This window comes from Hemitrygon akajei, chromosome 10 (assembly GCF_048418815.1).
Source record: "Hemitrygon akajei chromosome 10, sHemAka1.3, whole genome shotgun sequence".
Classification (NCBI taxonomy): Eukaryota; Metazoa; Chordata; class Chondrichthyes; order Myliobatiformes; family Dasyatidae; genus Hemitrygon; species Hemitrygon akajei.
In genome coordinates, this window is record NC_133133.1 from 128,647,027 (window position 1) to 128,666,979 (window position 19,953).

Sequence of the window (19,953 nt, forward strand, 5' to 3'; positions counted from 1 at the left end):
CCCACTGAACTCCATTCTCCATTCTAACTCCTGGGTTCAGTACCTTCCCATTTACATCTGTGACACTTCATATGCTCTTGATCTCAACAACTTTCAATACCCTGGCCCTGACCACTTCATTTTCCTCTTGGATGTCCACTCCCTATACATTTCAATCTCCCATCAAGAAGGCCTTAAAGCTCCAGCATCTTCCTCGATAAAAGACCCAACCAATTCTCCTCACCACCCCCCACTCTGTCTGGCCGAACTGATCCTTGCCCTCAACAATTTCTTCTTCGACTCCTCCCACTTTCTAAAATTTCAAGGGAGAGTCATGGTCACCCGCATGGTCCCCAGCTATTCCTGCCTTTTCATTTGTTGCATGGTACAGTCCATGTACCAAGCCTTCTCTGCTAATGCTCCCCAACTCTTTCTGTGCTACATTGATGACTGCATTGGTGCTGCTTCATGCACCCATGCTGAGCTCGTCAATTTCATCAACTTGCCTTCAACTTCCACCCTGCCCTTAAATTCACTTGGTCCATTTCTGACGCCTCTCTCCTCTTTCTCAATTTCTCTGTCTGACAAATTGTCTACTGACGTCTTTTATAAACTACTGATTCCCATAGCTATCTTAACTGTCTCTCTTCCCACGCTGTCTCTTGTAAAAATGTTATTCCTCTTTCTCAGTTCCTTTGTCTCTGCCACATCCGTTCACAGGATGAGGTTTTCCTTTCCAGGACAGATGCCCTCCTACAAAGAGCAGGGCTTCCTTTAATCTGCCATTGATGCTGCCCTCGTCTGCATCTGTACCCACCCCATTTTCCCACGGCCTTAATAGGGATCGTTCCTCTTGTCCTCACCTACCACCCCAAGAGACTCCACAACCAATGTGTATTTCTACTATCTTCAACAGGAATCACATCTTTAATTCCACCCCACCTCCCACGTTGCACAGGGATAGTTCCCTCTATGATTTCCTAGTCCTTTTGTCCCTCCCCATGATTCTGCCTCCTGGGAGCGTAAGAAATGCTACACCTGCCCATTTACCTCCTCCTCACCTCCATTCAGGGCCCCAAACAGTCCCTCCCAGTGAGGCAACACTTCACCTACAAATCTGTTGGGGTTTGTCTATTATATCTGGGGATCTTGATGCGGCCTCCTCTACATTGGTGAGACCCGATGTAAATTAAGGGACCACTTTGTCCAGACCCTCTGCTCCATTTGTCAAAAGTGGAATTTCCCGGTGGTGACTAACCATTTTAATTCCTATCCCCATTTCCGTTCCGACATGTCAGTCCAAGCCCACCACTTCATGGAGAAGGAGCAACACCTCATATTCCAACCTGATGGCACGAACATCGAATTCTCCTTCCAGTAAATTTTTTCATCTTCTTTTCCCTTCTCCCTTCCTTCTTCTATTCCCCACTCTGGCATCTTTATCACTTCTCTCCTGCCCCTGGTGCTGCTCCTTCCCTTTCTCCCATGGTCTACTCTCCTCTCCTAACAGATTCCTTCTTCTCCAGCCCTTTACCTTTCCCATTCACCTGGCTTCATCTATCACCTATCTTGTCCTCCTCCCACTCCCCGCTACCATTTTATTATGGCATCTTCCCCTTTCCTCTCCAGTCCTGATGAAGGGGCTCGGCCTGAACCATTGACTGTTCATTCATTTTCATAGATGCTGCTTGACCTGCTGAGTTCCTCCAACATTTTGTGTGTAGTAGCTGCAATTTTTTTAAAAATTAGCCCCGAGAACTGTTTCATTAAAAAATAAATTGGATGACAACTCCACATTCTGCCAAACATTGTTCTAACACTAATTATAATTAGATTAGTCTTGGTGTATTCTTACTGTTTCCTGAAGTTTGCTGTTAACACGACAACTGTCAAATTCATTTCTAACAGCCGTTGTACTTCAAAGCTCTGGTGCTAATTTTCTGGGATAATCTCTACTGGGATAAGCAAACTTTTCACTGCTCAGGATGCAACCCCAGCTCTACTGAAATATCTGTTAGCTTAAGACTGGTATCTTTTCATATTATGCTGCAGAACATGCAGTGATTCCACAATCACTTCATCTTATCTTATATGAACACAATCTTGTGCTCTCTGTCGGCCATTTAATTATCTATTATTATTAAGATTAGTCTCTTCTTTTACTAAGGACTTTACAACTCATGTACTCAGTGTCTATTTATTATTTGCCAGTCTTTGTTTATGTATAGTTTTTCATTGAGTCTATTTCTTTATTTTCTTAGAAGTGCCTAGAAGAAAATAAATCTCAAAGTACCTGGTGACATATAGGTACTTTGATAATAAATTTACTTTGAACTTTGCAATTTGAAGATTAAATTAGAACAATTATATGGAATCTCTGTCATTTCTTATTTCCCAATATTATCTCCCAAGCTCATCCTGAAAGGGATTAATATTGACTTTAGCGTCAGTTTTCAACATCAGTAAACATGGAGCTGTTTCTGGATCCATCTTTGTCAGCCTTCAGCCCCATTCAATTTTCTGTAAGTTATGCTGCATATAGCTTGCTTCATTTTCAGAGGATTTGTGAGTGGTATTGTACTTTGTGCAATCATCACTGAACATGCCCATCTTTTGACCATGTAAACCACTTTAGGTGGGTGGGCCAGGTTACTGCCTAGAGAGCCTCCAGTAGTGATACCCTGGAGTTTAGATGATCCACCTCAAACAATCACAGACATCGTTCTAATGCCCAGAATAGCTCCAGCTATTATGTGTTTTCTCCTTCATCGTCAGTTTTACCAGAGCTTCTTGATGACAAAGACATTTGGACCAAACTTGTGCTGAGATGTGGTCTCAAGGAAAGCCCTACTGAGCAATGGTGATCAGATTATCGATGAGTAACTTGAATGTATTGCCACCGATACTAACCAAGACCACTCTCCAAATGCTCAGTTAAATGCCTGTCTTGTGACTGTACTCGAACAGCTTGGCCAGAGGCACAGTTAGTTCAAGAGCACAAGTCTCGAGTCCTACAGCTCTCGTCTGAGTCTGATACCCAGTGTGTGAGCTACTTCTTTGATTATCAGGAATAGTGAATCAGATCAGCTTTGATGCTGTGAAATGTATCATCCACTCAACACTCCTGAATGTGACTGCGAATGCTTCACCTATGCTTTGGGATCCACTATTGTTGAGGGAATAGAGATTTTCTTTGAGCCTCCTCCCAGTCTACTGTTTATTCTTTTGTCACCATTCACAGTTGTAGAGCTTTGATTTCTTCCATTAGTTATCGGATCGCTTAGTCCTGTCCGTTGCAAAACTGCTGTTACTGCATTACAATTTCATTAGGTTGGCACCGTGTGGTCATCTCCCTAATCAATGATTGCAGTAAAAGCTGCTGCTGATGGTCTGTGTTGCCTTATGACCTCCCAGTTGTGTATTGAGTATGTCCCATTTTGGCATGATGGTGATGTCACACGTCCAGTGGAGGGTATTGCCTGTGTGAAGCAATGGATTGGTCTCCACTATTGAGTGCACTGGTCATTCCTACCAGTGCTGTCAAGGAATGGTGCACCTAGGAATAAACGGTTTCTGCAGATGCTGGAAATCCAGAGCAACACACACACAATGCTGGGGGAGCTCAGGAGGTCAGGTACCATTTACAGAGGGGGATAAACAGTTGACTCTCAGGCTAGGGAAGGGTCGCGGCCTGAGAAATCAGTTGCTTTATTCCCCTCCAGACATGCTGCCTGACTTGCTGAGTTTTTGCTGAATGATGCATTTAGAACAGGTTTATTAGTAAAAATGAGGGCAGCTCAATTGCTCTCTTACATTGACTTGTTCACCATCTATACAATCCCAATGTAGTAGAATTATCATTTTGCACTTGTCTGGCTCAATTGGAGGTGCTGGCATCGAACTACCCTTGGTGATGGGCAGTGAAACTTCCTTCCCAGTATAGGGTACAGGGTTTCAATCCAAACTGTCGGCTATCTCTTCGCTTGCACAGATGCTGCCTGACCGGCTGAGTTTTTGCAGCAGCTTGTTTTTTTTATTCTGTACGTGCTTATTCCAACCTGGAGTACTAATTCATCAGTAAAGGAAAATTGGTAATGAGGAAGGGGTTCTGTGTTTGTGTTTGAGCTGACAAACTGAGTTAATGAGATTATGGTTTCTGAGGTCGATATTTAACGCCCACGGGACTGTCACATATGCGTGTCACTGTTCTGTTACCTCAAGTGGATTTGTGCCACTTGCAGGGCAAGATATATTCAGGGACTATCGTGGAGAAATGTGATGTGTTGGCTATATGTGATGTTTCTTTGTTGCTGGACTATTCTGCAGAGCTCTTTCCTCATTAAAACAAAATTCCTCAAGGTGTTCATGAAGAAAACTGAGTTTCAGCTGGGGAGTAAATTTGCTGTGTCTAAATCCAGTACTTTTAACTCCTCTGAGTAGCCTTACCAACTTTACTATTGCTGTGTTTAGAAACTGCTGAATGACTTGCTAGGCTACTTCTGGGAGCAATTAACAGCCAAGGACATTGCTATGAGTCTGGAATTGCACTTCGATCAGCTAATAATGAATGGCAGATTTTCTTCACTGAAGGACATTAGTGCACAAGATGGATTCTTGTGTCTATTCAGTATCAGTGTTACTTAGTTTTGAGTCAATTGATTTCTAGGCTTATGGAAACCTCATGGTCTGGTCCCATCTTTACAAATTGAGGGCAATAATTTGTAGTGTACTTCTAGATTTAAAGGATTTATGTGGAAAGCTTTTCTATTTGCACTTCTCAAATCAACTGTACAAAGGTAAAGTTGAAACTGTTTTCACACATAGTGCATCCTACAATGTGGTTATCTTTTCAATAATGAGCAACTCATTTTCAGTATTACTGACCTTTGGCTTCTTCTTTGACTCCCAGCGTCAGTGTCTGGCCCTGCTTAGCCGCTTTACCCTCTCAGACCGACTTTCTGAGTTCAAAAAACAGCAAGAAGGCACTCAAGTTGGTGGGGTTAACAAGAGGGATGAAATGGAACTTGCAATGCAACAGGTATGGACCCAGTTAGTGTCCTGTCTTTTGTCTGTGATGCATAGAAGAGGCAATTACCCTGATTTGTAAATAAGTGATACTAGTTTTTGTTGCTTTTAAAAATGGACAGGTTAATATACTGATTGAATCAATGAACTAAAATGAAGAGAAATGTTAGTTAATTGACATGATACATAATTAACTCCAAGCAAATGAGGTGGGTTTTATAACATAGGAGGTTTAACCGTGCCCGGTCTAAGTGTGCTTTCTGTGAACACAACCTGTAGGTTGGCAGAGAATTCAAATTCTACCAGGGATCATGACTAGCTAAACGGCAGAAAGAAATCTAGTTTTCTGATACCTTGGTTTGGAAAGTAAGTTTGATATAAGCAATAGTTCTGTTTTTCTTGCAGATTTGTGCAAACGTGGTTCAGTATTGTCAAACGCTTCTGATACAAAGCAGTCCTGGATCCCAGCATACTATTTGCCTCTTTACTCCTAGCCTTGCTGAAGGGACATCTCGAGAAGGTACCCGGCAAGGTAAGCAACTTTATGCCTCCTTATGAGCACATACTCCAGTGTGTTCATCTCCCACTGATCCCTGATCTGTAAATAAATCTTCCCAGAGTTACAACAAAGCACATAGTTTGGCTCTCAGTTTGACTGTAGCTTCTGTGAGACTGGGCCTAACTATAACCAGTGCATTCATCATTCTGTGTTTGGAAATCTTACTGTGAACTCTGTATGGCTGGGTGTAACTAACTAACTACCTTATAACCGGGTGGGACTTTGATTCCCACATGGTCACTTTGATGATGTACATTGTATAACTGGCAGAGTTTCCTAACCTTCCCCTTAATTTCTTTTCAGTCTGTAAAACTATAAGCCAGAATTAGGTCATTTGGCCCTTTGAGTCTGCTCTGCCATCCCATCATGGCTGATTTTATTATCCCTCTCCACCCCATTCTCCTGCCCCAATCTTTGGCGTGTTCAAGAGATTTAGTCTTTTTCTGATTATATATGAATTAGATTTTATTAATGGGTATTTGAGACTAAAAGATTTATTTACCATTTAATGTGTACCTACTGTAAGTTTTCAGCAAGCTTTCCTGAAAAGATTGACTCCATTGTTGCCTGTAAATATTATCCACACATAGACAGTTAATATTTCTAACAGTGTTAAGCAGGTATCATAGTTTCCTGTGTCAGAATCCTGGTGGATCCACATTGTCTCTTGCGGGAAACATTTTGTAACAGTACGGTGACTGAAATAAAGCTTTGCGGCTCCCAGTGAAAGATGTGCCATAGAGAGAATAAAAGACTTGCATGAGAATAGAGCCTGTGGGAAGATAAAGACAAAATAGAGACATACAAGAAATATTAGTACAATTAGGATAATGTGATGCGGCTTCAAGTTGCAGTCATTATTTTTGGCAGAGGCAAAATCTCATAAATACACCTTTTGTTTGCCACCTCAGTAATAGCTGATGAATTTTAATTTATTGAAGGAAGTCTTTGACCAGCCTAAAGATGCTGGCATTTCCCTTCTTGAGTTATAGTGACAAATGTTATTTCTCCCCTATTTACAGATGCTCAACTAGCAATGGTTCCTTACTGGAGACTGCCCAGTCTTGGAGTCGTGCTGTTCTTATTGAAGCAGAGTGCAAATGATTTCTTCAGCAGCTATGAGAGCCACCGGCAGAGTGTGACTAAGTATCAGAATCTGCAACATCTTCCCCCGGATGAAATAAAGGAGGTAGTTTGTGATTTGAAAACTTGAACAGATGCCCTTCCCTCAGGAATTAACAGTGGTGCAAGATAATTTTAATTATAGTACTGTGCACAAGTCTTAGGCATATATATGTAGCTAGGGTGCCTAAGACTTTTGCACAGTACTGTAGTAATTTTATGTATTGCATTGTACTACTGCAAAAAAAAACAAATTTCATGATATATGTGAGTGATGATAAACTTGATTCGGATATGGTGCAGTTTCTAGCACCAAGCATAGGTAATAATCCAAAGGAGGAAATGTGGGACTTTTTCCTCAAGCATTACAGTCACAACTATTAATGGCATTTCTCTGTAACGTGGATGATGGTCACAAGACCGTATATTGAAGCTTGGTGGTAATGGGTGGCATTGTGAACAAGATAAATTGCTAATGCTTAGTAATCTGTCAAATAGGTTAGTGCTCAAGAAATGGGAAAAATCAGTTGAGAGGAAAGCTGGTTATCAGAGCTGATCAGATGTCTGATCGTATCAACTGCCTCTGTGAGCCTTTCTGGATCACCACATTTTCTCTTCCAAAGAGAGTCAATGAGTTTTGCATCATTCTTATACAGAGAATAATATTGGTATTCCCCGTGTCGCCATTGAAGGACAACATTTGTGTCTTTGTGAAGTTCTAGTTATGTTCTAATAACTGTAAACAGCAACAAATGATGCAAACACACAAAATGCTGGAGGAACTCAGCAGGTCAGGCAGCAACTATGGAAATAAATAAACAGTCAGCATTTCAGGCCAAGACCCTTCAGGACTGGGGAGAAAGGGGCGGACACTCTGGCCTCTTCTCATCTGCCTATCACCTCCCCCAGGTCTCTCTTAACCACCACCCCCCCCCCCCCCCACCCACCTTTGCTTTCTCTTTTGGTCCACTCTCCTCTCCCAGCAGATTCCTTTCTCTCCAGCCCTTTACTTTTCTTACCCACCTGGCTTCACCTATCACTTTCTAGCTATGTTCCATCTCCTCCACCAACCTTTTCATTATGGTGTCTTCCCTCTTCCTTTCCAGTCCTGAAGAAGGGTCTTGGCTTGAAACGTTGACTGTTTATTCATTTCTATAAATTCTGCTTAACCTGCTGAGTTCCTCCAGCATTTTTAATGTGGTACTTTGGATTTCCAGTATCTGCAGAATTTCTCCTGTTTAACAGATGATGTTACTGTTCAGCTGACCGACTTACCGTCATGTGTCCACAGCTATGTCAAGCATTAGTACCGGCTGGCGTGGACAAGATTTCGGCTGCTCAGCGACAGGTTCTGGCCAGGCGGCGCCTTGTGCACCAGATTAACCACAGAGCAGAGCTGCTGTCCCTCTATTGCTGTATCCTTTATTACTGGTGCCCTCGCACTTCACTGGCTTCTAATGAAATCCACCTCATTTCCATTATTGGTCCCAGCTGCTGCTTAATTATCATCTGCTTTAATGAAAGGACTGTCCAGAACTTGGCAGTGGTGGCGATAAATAACGTGCCGGTTTGGCACTGTGGCTGTAAATAATGCCTCCAGCTGGGAGGGGGTAGAGTGTGGATAATATCTTTGGTATGAAGGAGTGAAGAGGAAGTGGGTGGGGGAAGGGTAAATAACGTCTCTGATTTGGTGAGGGAGGGGGAGAGTTGAAATTGAACTCCAGTTTCCAGTTTTCTTCTTTGACTCATTTTAACTTTTCAGACATTGTGGAAAACTGCCTCTTCATCTTGTGGCGCCATTTGGAGTATTATTTCCTGTACTGTGTCCCCTCAGATACTCAAGATTTTCTGAATGTCTTGGGCGGGGCATACCGAGGCAGGGAACATCAAGGTGAGAAGCAGGTTTGCAGATAAACTTTGCAAGTCGCGTTAGGTCAGTCATTTTAATCTCAAGTGTTGAAGTCCATGTGTACGCCACATGTCAATGTTATCACAGTCTAACTTGTGCATTGCTTCTATTATTCTATTATTTCCATGGATGCTACAGTAGTGAAGTGGTTAGCACGACAGGTCATTGGTGTTCGGAGTTCAGTTCCAGCGCTGCTTGTAAGGAGTTTGTTTGTTCTCCCCACGACTGTGTAGGTTCCCTCTGGGTTCTCTAGTTTCCTGCCACAGTCTAAAAGTGTACCAGTTTGTTGGTTAATTGTAAATTGTCCTGTGATTAGGCTTAGGTTAAATAGATGGTTTATTTGAGAGTCTTTAGGCTACAACGGACTGTTCCAAGCTGTATCTCTAAATAATAAAACTGTATTACCTAGTGCAATAGGTCACAAACTGAATTGGGGGAGCTTGTATCAAGGTTGTGATATTCTAGCTGCAGTGCTGAAAACTTGCACTTCAGAATCAGCCACACTGCTAACTAAGCCATCCCAGTACCATTATAACACTAGCATGTACTTCATGCTATGAAAAGTTGTCCAGGTAATATACTGTTTACAAAGGGCAGATTCAGTCTGGCTAACTACCACTCAGTCAGTCTGCTCTTAATCCCCTACAATGTATTGCAGGTTAAGTCAATAGTAAGGAAGGCAAATGCAATGTTAGACACAAGAGATTCTGGAATGTTAGCCTTCATTTCAAGAGGACTAGATTATACTGTAAAAGCAAGGATATAATGCTGAGCTTTTATAAGGCATTAGTCAGACCACGTTTCAAGTATTGTGAGCAGTTTTGGGCCCCATAATCTGAAAGAATATATTGGATTTGGAGAGGGTCCTGAGAAAGTTCACAAGAATAATCCTGGGAATGGAAGGGTTAAAATTTTGAGTGTTTGATGGCTCTGGGCCTCATTCGAATATTGAAAGGTGTAGGTGTAGTGGACCTAGAGAGGATGTTTCCAACAGTGGGGGAATCTAGGACCGGAGAGCACAGCTTCAGATAGAGGGATGTCCCTTTTAGACAGATGAGAGGGAATTTCTTTATCCAGAGGGTGGTGAATCTATGGAATTCATTGCCACAGACAGCTGTGGAAGCCAAGTCATTGGATTTATTTAAAGCAGAGGTTCTTAATAGGCTGAATATCCTGTCCATCACCTGAGGAACTTTCCACTAACTAGGAGGCACAAATCAGCAGTGTGATGAAACAATCTCCACTTGCTTGGATGAGTGTTGCTGTCAATCCACAAAAATCAGCATTACCCAGGACAAAATAGCTTTCTTGATTACAGCTTTCTAAACCACCTTTGGTGTTGTCATAGAGTAATAGAAAAGTACAGCACAGAAACAGGCCCTTCGGCCCATCTACTTTGTGCCGAACCATTTAAACTGCCTACTCTTATTGACCTGCACCATACCTCTCCATACCCCTGCCATTCATTTACCTATCTAAACTTCTTTCAAACATTGAAATTGAGCTTGCATGCACCACTTGTACTGGCAGTTTGTTCCACACTCTCACAACCCTCTGAGTGAATAAGTTTCCCCTATGTTCCCCTTAAACTTTCCACCTTTCACCCTTAACCCATGACCTCTATTTGTAGTCCCATCCAACCTCAGTGGAAAAATCCCACTTGCATTTACCTTATCTATAATCCCTCATAATTTTGAGTACTTCTATCAAATCTCCCTTCAGTCTTCTATATTTCAAGGAATAAAGGCCTGACCTATTCAGTCTTTTCTTATAACTCGGGTCCTCCAGTCCTGGTAATGTCCTTGTAAATTTTCTGTGTACTCTTTCAACTTTATTTGTATCTTTCCTGTAGGTGGTGACCAAAGCTGCACACACTACTCCAAATTAGGCCTCACCAGCGTCTTGTGCAACTTTAACATTACATCCCATCTCCTGTACTCAGTATTTTGATTTATGAAAGCTTATATGCCAGAAGCTTTCTTTACGACTATCTAATTATGGACCTGTATTCCCACATCACTTTGTTCAACTGCACTCCTCAGTGCCCTACAGTAGACTGTGTAAGACCTATCCTGGTTGGACCTAACAAAGTGCAAAACCTCACACTTGTCTGCATTAAATTCCATCTGCTATTCTTCAGCCCATTTTTCCAGCTGGACCAGACCCTGCTGCAAGCTCCAATGATCTTCCTCCCCGTCCATTATACCATCAATCTTGATGTCGTCTGCGCATTTGCTGATCCAGTTACCACATTATCATCCAGGTCATTGATACAGATGACAAACAACACCTTGTGCACGACCTCCAGTCAGAGAGGCAATCATCTGCTATTACTAGTCTCTGGCTTCTCCCACGAAGCCAATGTCTAATCCAGTTTACTACTTCATCTTGAATGCCAAGCAACTGAACCTTTTCAGCAAATCTTCCATGTGTGATCTTCTCAAATGCCTTGCTCAAGTCCACATAGACGACATCCACTGCCTTGCCTTCATCAACTTTCCTGGTAATTTCCTCAAAGAACTCTATAAGATTGGTTAGATGTGACCTACCACTCCTAAAGCCATGCTGACTATCCCTAATCAGTTCATGTCGATCCAGATGCTCATTTATTTGGTCTCTTAGAATACCTTCCAATAATTTTCCCATGGCCTTTAATTTCCTGGTTATTTTTTTATAGCCTTTCTTAAACAGCAGAACATCCTCCAGTATGTCACCTGCCAATAAGGATGAGTTAAATTTCTCTGCTAAGGCCACTGCAAATTCTGCTCTTGCCTTCCACAGGGTCCAAGGACACCTTGTCAGGCTCTGAGGATTTATTCACCCTAATTTGCCTCAAGACTCCAAACACCACCTCCTCTGTGTTCTGTATGGGGTCAATGACCTGTCATTGAGCCTGGTCAAATTAACCCAAGTACAAATCATTGGCCATGCCTTGAAGATTTCATGTAGATCTCCTCAATGATTTGATGCAGTGTAATTTGAAAATCAGACTCGCGAGACACAAAGTGAGGATTTGGTATCTCGAATAGCTAATTTCTGAGATTAACCCAAGTGCCAACTTTGTGTTTTTTAAAATGTTTTGTAAAACTTAGATTTCCGGAAGTTTGGTTCAGATCCTGATTCCAAGCGTTTCATCCTGAGTCAAGCTAACCAACATGATCTGGAACAGGTGAGTTTCAACCCTGGTTACATTCATGCAAACAGGTGATGGTGATCTTGGGTCATACTTAAGAATTCTATGTTACTATATGTAGAATAGAATCTGGCAGTGATACTTGCATTAGAAAATTGATGCACATTTTCAAAAATAATATTGAGTGCGCACTAAGTTAATAAGCACAAAGATTGGAGAGTCTGAGCAAGCTAGAGCTTCCCTCTTTGGAGCGAAGGAGGATGGGAGACGACTTGAGATGGATGCATAAGATGATAAAAGGTATAGATAAGGTGAACAGCCAGCACCTTTACCCCAGGTTTACAATGGCTAATTCCAGAGGATATCCTTTTAACACGAATGGAGGAAAGTTTTAGGGGGTATGTCAGAGATTCGCTTTTTACGCAGAGTAGTGGGTGTGTGGAGGCAGATATATTAGGGACATTTAAGAGATTCTTGGGCACATGGAGGGTTATGCACAGTGGAGGAGGGAAGGGTTCGATTGATCTTGGAGTAGGTTAAAAGGGCAATACAACATAATGGCCAAAGGGCCTGTACTGTGCTGTACTGCTCTATGTTCTGTGTGCTATCACTCTGTAGGGAAAATCCATAGACATGAGTTAATTGTGAGATAATTTAATGTATAAAGCGGATAAGGAAAAGGAGTCTGATATTGGCCAATTCATTCAGATCAGCATACTTGGTTTTCCAACAGGCACTATAATGGGACCCTAGGAATTCTACCACTAGAAATAAGTATGAGTTAATCGGAGGTTGCTAATATGTCACATTGTTGCAACCAGCACAGCTTACTGCTCAGCTGAATGGATGACCCAAGCCTATCTTGCAGATGCAGAGCTTAGGCCTGAGGCCAGTGCAGCAGGACGGTGGTGCTGGGCTTGTTTAATTTCTGTGTTTAACAGAGCAAACTGTCTTGTTTCTCCAGCTTCAGACTGATGCCGCAGCGAGCTTTGGGGAATCTCTACAAAAGAAATTGCTTGAAATTGAGAATGTTTACTGCCGAGTGCGATCGAGGCACTTGTTTATTCAAGCACTTGTTCGACGAATTCGTGGCCTTGTGAGGATAAAGAGGACGGGATAAGTCTTCTCAATTACACTACAGTACACATCCTCCTGTTCTTTTCTTTTAACCCACTTTTTCAGTTTATTTTCTGTAAGTCTCACAGAACCAGTATAATTTTTGTTCAGAATCGAACTGTAATTACAAATAAAATGCTATTTTCCAGATAAAGTTCAGTATTTAGAATTCGTGATTGAGTTTTTTCAGAGCCTAGCTGGGGCTGGTAACCACATTACTGCAGACTGGTGTAACATATGTTCAGATTGCATATGGCCACAAGATTTTTTTTTCTCTTTAAAAAAAGGTTTTTTTATTTTGATGCTGTAATTTATTAACTGAATGTAGCTTCCTCAGTTGCCATGGTGAGGTTTGAACTTGTCTCTAGTCTAGCTGATTAATTCAGAGTTTGAAGTTGCCTGTCCTCAACGAACACAAACAGGTGCTATCATCCCATTTTAGAATTAATACTCCAAAATCAACTGGTGTCTAAATTCTCTCTTCTCCACTCTAGGAGAGTTCATTTACTCCTAACTTGGCTTTGTTCCTTCTAGTCATTTCTAAGGTAAGATCTGGTATTCCATTCTAGAGTGCTGAACAAACACTTGTGTGTGGCAATGAGGGTGTGTTTCACTGTTGGGGTGGCATCTTTCAAGTGAAGCATTAAACTGAGTCTTCCATGCCCTCAGAGATGGACAAGTCCAAGAGTTCTGTTGTCATTGGAGCACTGCTGAGTAACGATTACATCTTACTACTGCTGCTGGCAAAATAAGATTGTTGACACAAGATCCTTCATTTCTCCTTATCAAAGGAATGCTGAGTTGTTTTGATTGGTAATAAGTGTGTTCATAAATCTTGGCAATGTTACAGAGGCAATAGGTAGAGAGAACTTTTGATCTAACCATTCCCTCCTGCATAGAGGTCTCTTTAGTACCACGCTGTACAATGAAGGTTTGAGTTCTTTACGTGCGTTGTTAGACTTTTATGTAATGAAATAAGGAAGCATTTATGCACAGAATTCTCTCTCCTACATCATCACAGCCAAACAACATCATTTTTACTACTTTGATGAAAATAATATATGCTAATTTATTCCAAATGTGTTATTCCAAAGCAAAACCCCATAATGATTATTTCTTTCATCCTCACATCTACAAAAATGGTGCTTTGAAACTTCCTTGCCACAAATCAGGCATTGACTAATATCTTGTGGGTGATTCCACAGGAAAATATCCTCATTCACAGGTTTGGTAAGCAGAGCGCCTGAACCTCTAAGGCTAGATCTAAGGATCACAGTCTGAGAAGAGGGTTCAGCTATTTCTGATCAGAGATCCTCACTGAGTTGTAACCCTTTGGCATTTTCTTTTTCAAAGGGCAGTGAACACCCTTTAGTCATATTCATTGGATACTTATGGAAGTAGGGTATGTGATTTGTTGGAGACTAGTCATCTCCTGTGAGTTAGTGGAATAATCTGCTGTTACTCCTATTACCCTTGTTTTGTGCTCGTAGGCAATGTGGCACTCCCAGGGGTATTCACTGTCAGCTTTGTTTCTGGAGTGGGGGTGAATCTATTCTCACCAGCTATCGTTATGCCATGACTTACACCACAAAAGTAAGCAGCCCTACCTGGCATTATTCACTGATACAGTCAGACATTTCCGAGCATACTGATCTCTCAGAGGATTGTTGAGAACAGACTAGACTGGATTGGATCTATCCATTTTTTTGGATGTCGATCACACAGTAAAATTACACACTGATGTCATGCACAAAACACATTTTTATTTTTTTTAAAAAGGTTTATTTATAGATAATATGAATCTGTTCACATAGGTTGGTACAGCCAAACAAGCACTACAGTCACAGTGCTGAGGAATTACAAGCAAGAACAGTCATGTAAGTCCACACGAGCCATCTTAAGGTGCAAGACACCACTCGGTATGATTCACTAGTCTCATGCAAAAAATCACCACCACCAGGTTCACATGAAAAGCATCATGTGATAAAATTATCTATTGTTTGGTCCCAATCTCATGACTAGAGATCAGAAATAAAAAGTAGCTGCCTTATGTGTTTTTGTATTGGGAAGGCAGTTGACGTAGGAATTCTCTCCAAAGTGACTTAAGGACTTCCTGTTGGTTAAGCCGATGGCCAACAGCCACAGTTTGGCTTTCATCTGTGTAATTATTGTATCAATTTATTTTTTAAAAATGGAAGATTTTGAAGAATCCACAAGGGCAGGAGGAAAAGTTAGATTCTGACCAGAACCTATAATGGAAGCACAGTGTAACAAGGGACAGATGTGTTTTTTGGCTGATAAAATTGATTGAGGGTGAAAGATAAGACAGGATAAGAGCATTCTGGCTTTGAGACTTCTTGCTAACCAACCTGGATTACATTTAACTTGCTCCCAAGTAATCCTGTCATCAGTACAGTGCAGCTTATTCTGAAGAAGGCACCCATAGCTATGAAAACTCATTCATGACAACTCCACTGTTGTCCCTTACCAATGTACAGAGTGGCCTTTCAACAGATTCAAACTTAGAAGCTACACCTTAAAGGCAGATATGGGTAATTTTTGAAGAATAAATCAATTAAATACACAAATATATTACAAGCTCTTCATTTACTTCCCAGTGCAAACATTGCTTGATACGTCCAAATTCCCCAAAAAGTCAGCAAATGAATCAGTTCAGTTCACAGAACCTGACCTACAAAAAAACTTAGTAAATATGGTGAAATAGTCTCCACCTGACAGCATTACACAAACATGCAAATCACACACTTGATGCTTCTCTTAAGGGCAATTTCATGTGAGCTTATGTAGTAAATGAGAGATCTCCTTGACAGACTCGACTTGATTTGAACCTTGTTGACTAATATTTGACTAATCCTTAGTGCAATTCAGTGTACATACACAACGTAAGGTCCAAGCAATTTATGTATGGGCAAGTCTTGGCTATATTTTTAGAATTTGTTGTCTCTGTGCTACATCTCTTGCACAGGTGTTTAAATCCTCTGTTCACACTCTGGGAAGCAAGTTCAGGTGAATTTTTGCAGTCTGTTTCAATGCAGTATCCCTTCTGTAAGTGTTTCAGCACCATTTATAAATTTCATTCACTTTGGCTAAATTTTGTTTGAAACATTCAGGGCTTTACACTTCTTTGCCTTGCAGATTTCATGCTTGGTTGTGATCATTCAAGTGTTATCCTGTTGAAGTTTTTGTGTGTGTAAACCACCACTGAGTGAGAAGCAAGGATGGGGCTGAACTGGCAGAGAGGATTGATAACCTCTGACCCAAGGCCAACTCTCTGCCACCACCCAAGTCTTATCACGTATGAAGTGCCGGTTGGAGTGTACTTTTTAACCTGTATCATACATCCACCTTATTATTTGTTAGTGGCAATATTACTCTGTGTTGTGTGTATGAGTTGTATGTACTGTGTTGTTCATCTTGGTCCAGAGGAATGTTGTTTCTTTTGGCAGTATACTTGTGTACAGTTGAATGACAATAAATTGAACTTGAAGGTGAGTGGTCCATGAAGAATATGACATTGAAGATCGCTAATAGTTGCAAGAGAAAAAAACTTCTTTTCCAACCCAGATGTCCTTCTAGTTGGCAAAAATATGAAAAGTTATCAAAGCTTTAATCAAACATCTTGACAGAGAATCCATTTTATAATTCAGGTTCACCCGATTCTGTCTTCACCCTGAAGAAGATGCATCAATTGCCACACAAAGGTCTCCCTTCAGCTGTTGTAATCCAATGTACACCAGCTTGGTTCTTCAGACCTAGGTGGACCTTTATGCTTTTTGCAAAAGTCCTCCTGAATTAGCAAAATGTTGGACTCCAACCTATTCCTCTGATACCCAGCCATCCACATGTCATCTGAACCATTGCTGGGCCATAAGCCAACTTGGGTCTGAGCCATTATAAGTGTGAACATTCCACTTTATAAACCCAAATTCATCAAAAACAGAGCTGCCTATCTACCAATCTTCCCTGAAATTGATTCAATCATCAGCTCTGTGCCTGCAATCAACACTGGCTTCAGTTCCAGCAATTTTACAGACCTCTCTGTGCTTTTGTTCTCTCTATCAGTGTAGCTATGTACAAGCCCATCACCTCTTGGGTTCACAATATATTTCCAGGCTTGGCCTTGTGTGTGCCTCCAATTTTCTTTGGAGTCAAACCCTATTGTCTTTCCTCTTCCAAATTGTTTTGGGCCCTCTCTAGTTTGTAAGGCTACAGTATAGATAAAAATAGATAACGTTTTTCTCTTGATTTTTGGCTACCTGGAAGGATATTTATGAGCTTTGGCAGTATTACAAAGCCTTAGCCACTCACCACCAGAATAGTTGGAAGATGTTGTGAATTGTCTTTTGACCAGCGAAGCCACATGCCAGAGTGGCTGCCAGGATTATTTTTACCATTTTCAATTAAGAATGGGTGCCCTTGTGACCACATCAATAGAAAGGACCAGATGTGCCTTGAGTGTGAGGGGCATGAAGAAAAGGTGAAGACTGAGAAGGAATTGGAGCAAGATGCAGGTAAGGGTTCACAGGTGGTTCTGGCCAATAAAAGAACAAAGTACTTTCACTGGAGTAAATCCTGCTAGCTACATACAGTGTTGATGTGCTTACTGTTGTTGTGTTGAAAATACTATCTGAAAGGTTTTTTTTTACCCTGCTTGTAAGAACATAGATTTTTTTTTACATCACTTTTAATGACAGAATGCAGATGTACAGCAAACACAGGGACTGGAGTACCGGTAACTTATTGAATGTGGCACCAGCTTCTGAATACTATGACCTGTGTGATACTACTAATTCAGGAGAGCAAAGATACAAAGCAAGCTCTCATTGGAAATGGAAAATGTCACTAACACTCAGCAAGATTTCAGCAGTGCAGGTGTTAAAATGAAGACCTATGTTTTCTAAAATTGGGTGAAAGTGTCATGGAATTAGCTTTGGCTGGCTAAAAGTTGCTCATAATTCCTGTGAAGATCTTTAGATACAAGGGTCACAGGAAAAGTTCCAGACAGAAAGTGTATTAAGTTATCAATTTAATACATTTGAAGGTACAGGGAGAGGAAGAATATGTTGAAACCACATCTGGAGAATTGATTTTTAAACTTGCAGCGTCAAGGGCTTCCTATCTGTTGCTTGACTTCACTGTGAGAAGACGTGATACTCCACAGCTCAGTATCAAAGCAGCAGAGAAAACAGTTCACACAACAGGACCAAATATCCTGAGTGGCAGTGTGTCAAGGTGAGTGAGAGGAGCTCATTTACCCCTTCATTGGATTGGGGTCTGAAGCAGCTTTGTAAAAGACACTTTGCCCCATATACCTTAATGCCTTGATGAGCAAAAGTTTGTCAATCTTTAAGACTCAAATTTAGATACATTAGGGACATTTAGGAAACTTTTAGATAAGCACATGGATCATTAAAAATATGGAGGGCTACATAAGAGGGAAGTGTTAGATTGATCTTAAAGCAGACTAAAAGGGCAACGCAACATTGTGGGCTGAAGGGCCTGTCTTGTACTGTGATGTTCTATGTTTTATTAAGTATTAAGAAGTGACAATTGGCCTTGAATTTGTAAACTAAAGCTCTGCCTGCAGCAGTGTTTCCTAATCGTACATAAGGAAATGCCTCCAATGTTCAGTCTTAACTACCCTATCAGTTTTCATTGCTATCTTGAGACTCTTTGAACAGATCACTCTTAACCATCTAAACTGCATGCGATATGATACAGGGTATATGTAATTCCGCTTCATAAATTAAACAGACAACAGTGCCAGTCATTCAGTCCATGATGTTGAGACAACCTTCTAACCTACTCCATGATCAATTTAACCCTTCCCTCCTACATAGTCATTTTTTTTACCCATATGCCCAAGAGCCTCTTAAATGTCCCTAATGTATCACCCTCAACCAGCAGCCATAGGAGTACAGACAGCAAACCTCAAAGTACAGATAGGATTCTGGTAAATACACATCACAGTCCATCAAAGATCAATAAATCTTTCCTCAGATAAAATTTTAATCTAATTCCATTTGGCTGATGAAGTCACATCTCATCAACTGTAACTTGACATTCAGATCTTTAAGCCCTATGGATGACGGGTAGGCATGTCCGAGTGTCTCATTGCAGCTGTCTGTGGAGTAGGAAATTAACTATAATACATTCCATTGTCAGATTCTGATGGTCACACTTGTGTGTTCCAGAAACCACAGAAGTGATGCAGAGGTCCATAACCAATGAGGTGGGAACAGCGTTAGGTTGCTTATGGGTATTTGTGGCTTTTTGTTTGGGTTTCATGAGGTTGAAAGTCCTATACTTGAGATTGAGTGGAAGAGCTAAGAAGCCCTCTGGCTTGATATGGTGATTAGGGATGTTGTGGAGGCCCTGGTGAAGAGGGAGATGTTCATTTACCTGGTTTTGGTGGATGTTGTGCAGAAGGCAGCATTGTAATGTATGGATGAGGAGTGGTGTGAATGAGGTCTGGCAGCCAGGTGGTTACGCTGGCTTGAGGGTGTCTGCTGAAGTGCATTGCAGTGTTCAGTGGGAATGTGTAAGCATCTGGTCCAGATGCAGTATTCTGCATTCAGCCACTGCATGCACAAGGCTCTGCCTTGCTTGTGACGTGTCAGCTAGCTTTTGAATCAGCCGACCCTTCATTTCCAGGGCTGCCTTCTTCAGATGGACTTTGAGGTTAGTGAGGGGTCTCATTCATTGAGGTTGCTGCAGTGGAGTAGTGGCTGATATTGCTACAGAAGCCCACCTTCAGGCTGCTTTAGCACCCTCCATCTGCCAGCTTAGAAAGCAGTGGTTGGGTGTTGTGTAAAGCTCCTACTTCTGGCAGTATTCCTGCCTGATCATTTCAGGCCTTGCTCAGGGTGGACTCAATGCCATACTGTCATTGCTTTATTAAGCTGAGGTTGCCCTCATGGGTGAGTTTTGATGTCTCCAGTGGTGATCTGCTGCTTACAAAATGCTTAAATGAGTGTGTGTGACTTGGAGGTGTTAGCATTGCCACCTTGGCTGAACAGAGGAACACTTTTAGTACAGACTAAGACAACTGCACTGCTCCACAGAGCACTGTATGAGGTCATTCTCGCC

General features: G+C 41.5%; 1 protein-coding gene across 2 annotated transcripts in view; it reads left to right on the forward strand.

Annotated features, from left to right (window-relative positions):
• nup205 (nucleoporin 205) overlaps nt 1-12,997 on the forward strand; it is a 131,179-nt gene extending 118,182 nt beyond the window's left edge. For both annotated transcript variants that reach the window (XM_073058947.1, XM_073058948.1), the window contains 7 exons: nt 4,889-5,017; nt 5,410-5,536; nt 6,586-6,752; nt 7,977-8,100; nt 8,448-8,576; nt 11,687-11,763; nt 12,692-12,997. In XM_073058947.1, the coding sequence (XP_072915048.1) occupies nt 4,889-5,017; nt 5,410-5,536; nt 6,586-6,752; nt 7,977-8,100; nt 8,448-8,576; nt 11,687-11,763; nt 12,692-12,847 (909 nt within the window). In that variant the 3' untranslated portion in view covers nt 12,848-12,997. The remainder of the gene's footprint in view (nt 1-4,888; nt 5,018-5,409; nt 5,537-6,585; nt 6,753-7,976; nt 8,101-8,447; nt 8,577-11,686; nt 11,764-12,691) is intronic.
• The last annotated feature ends 6,956 nt before the right edge of the window (nt 12,998-19,953 follow it).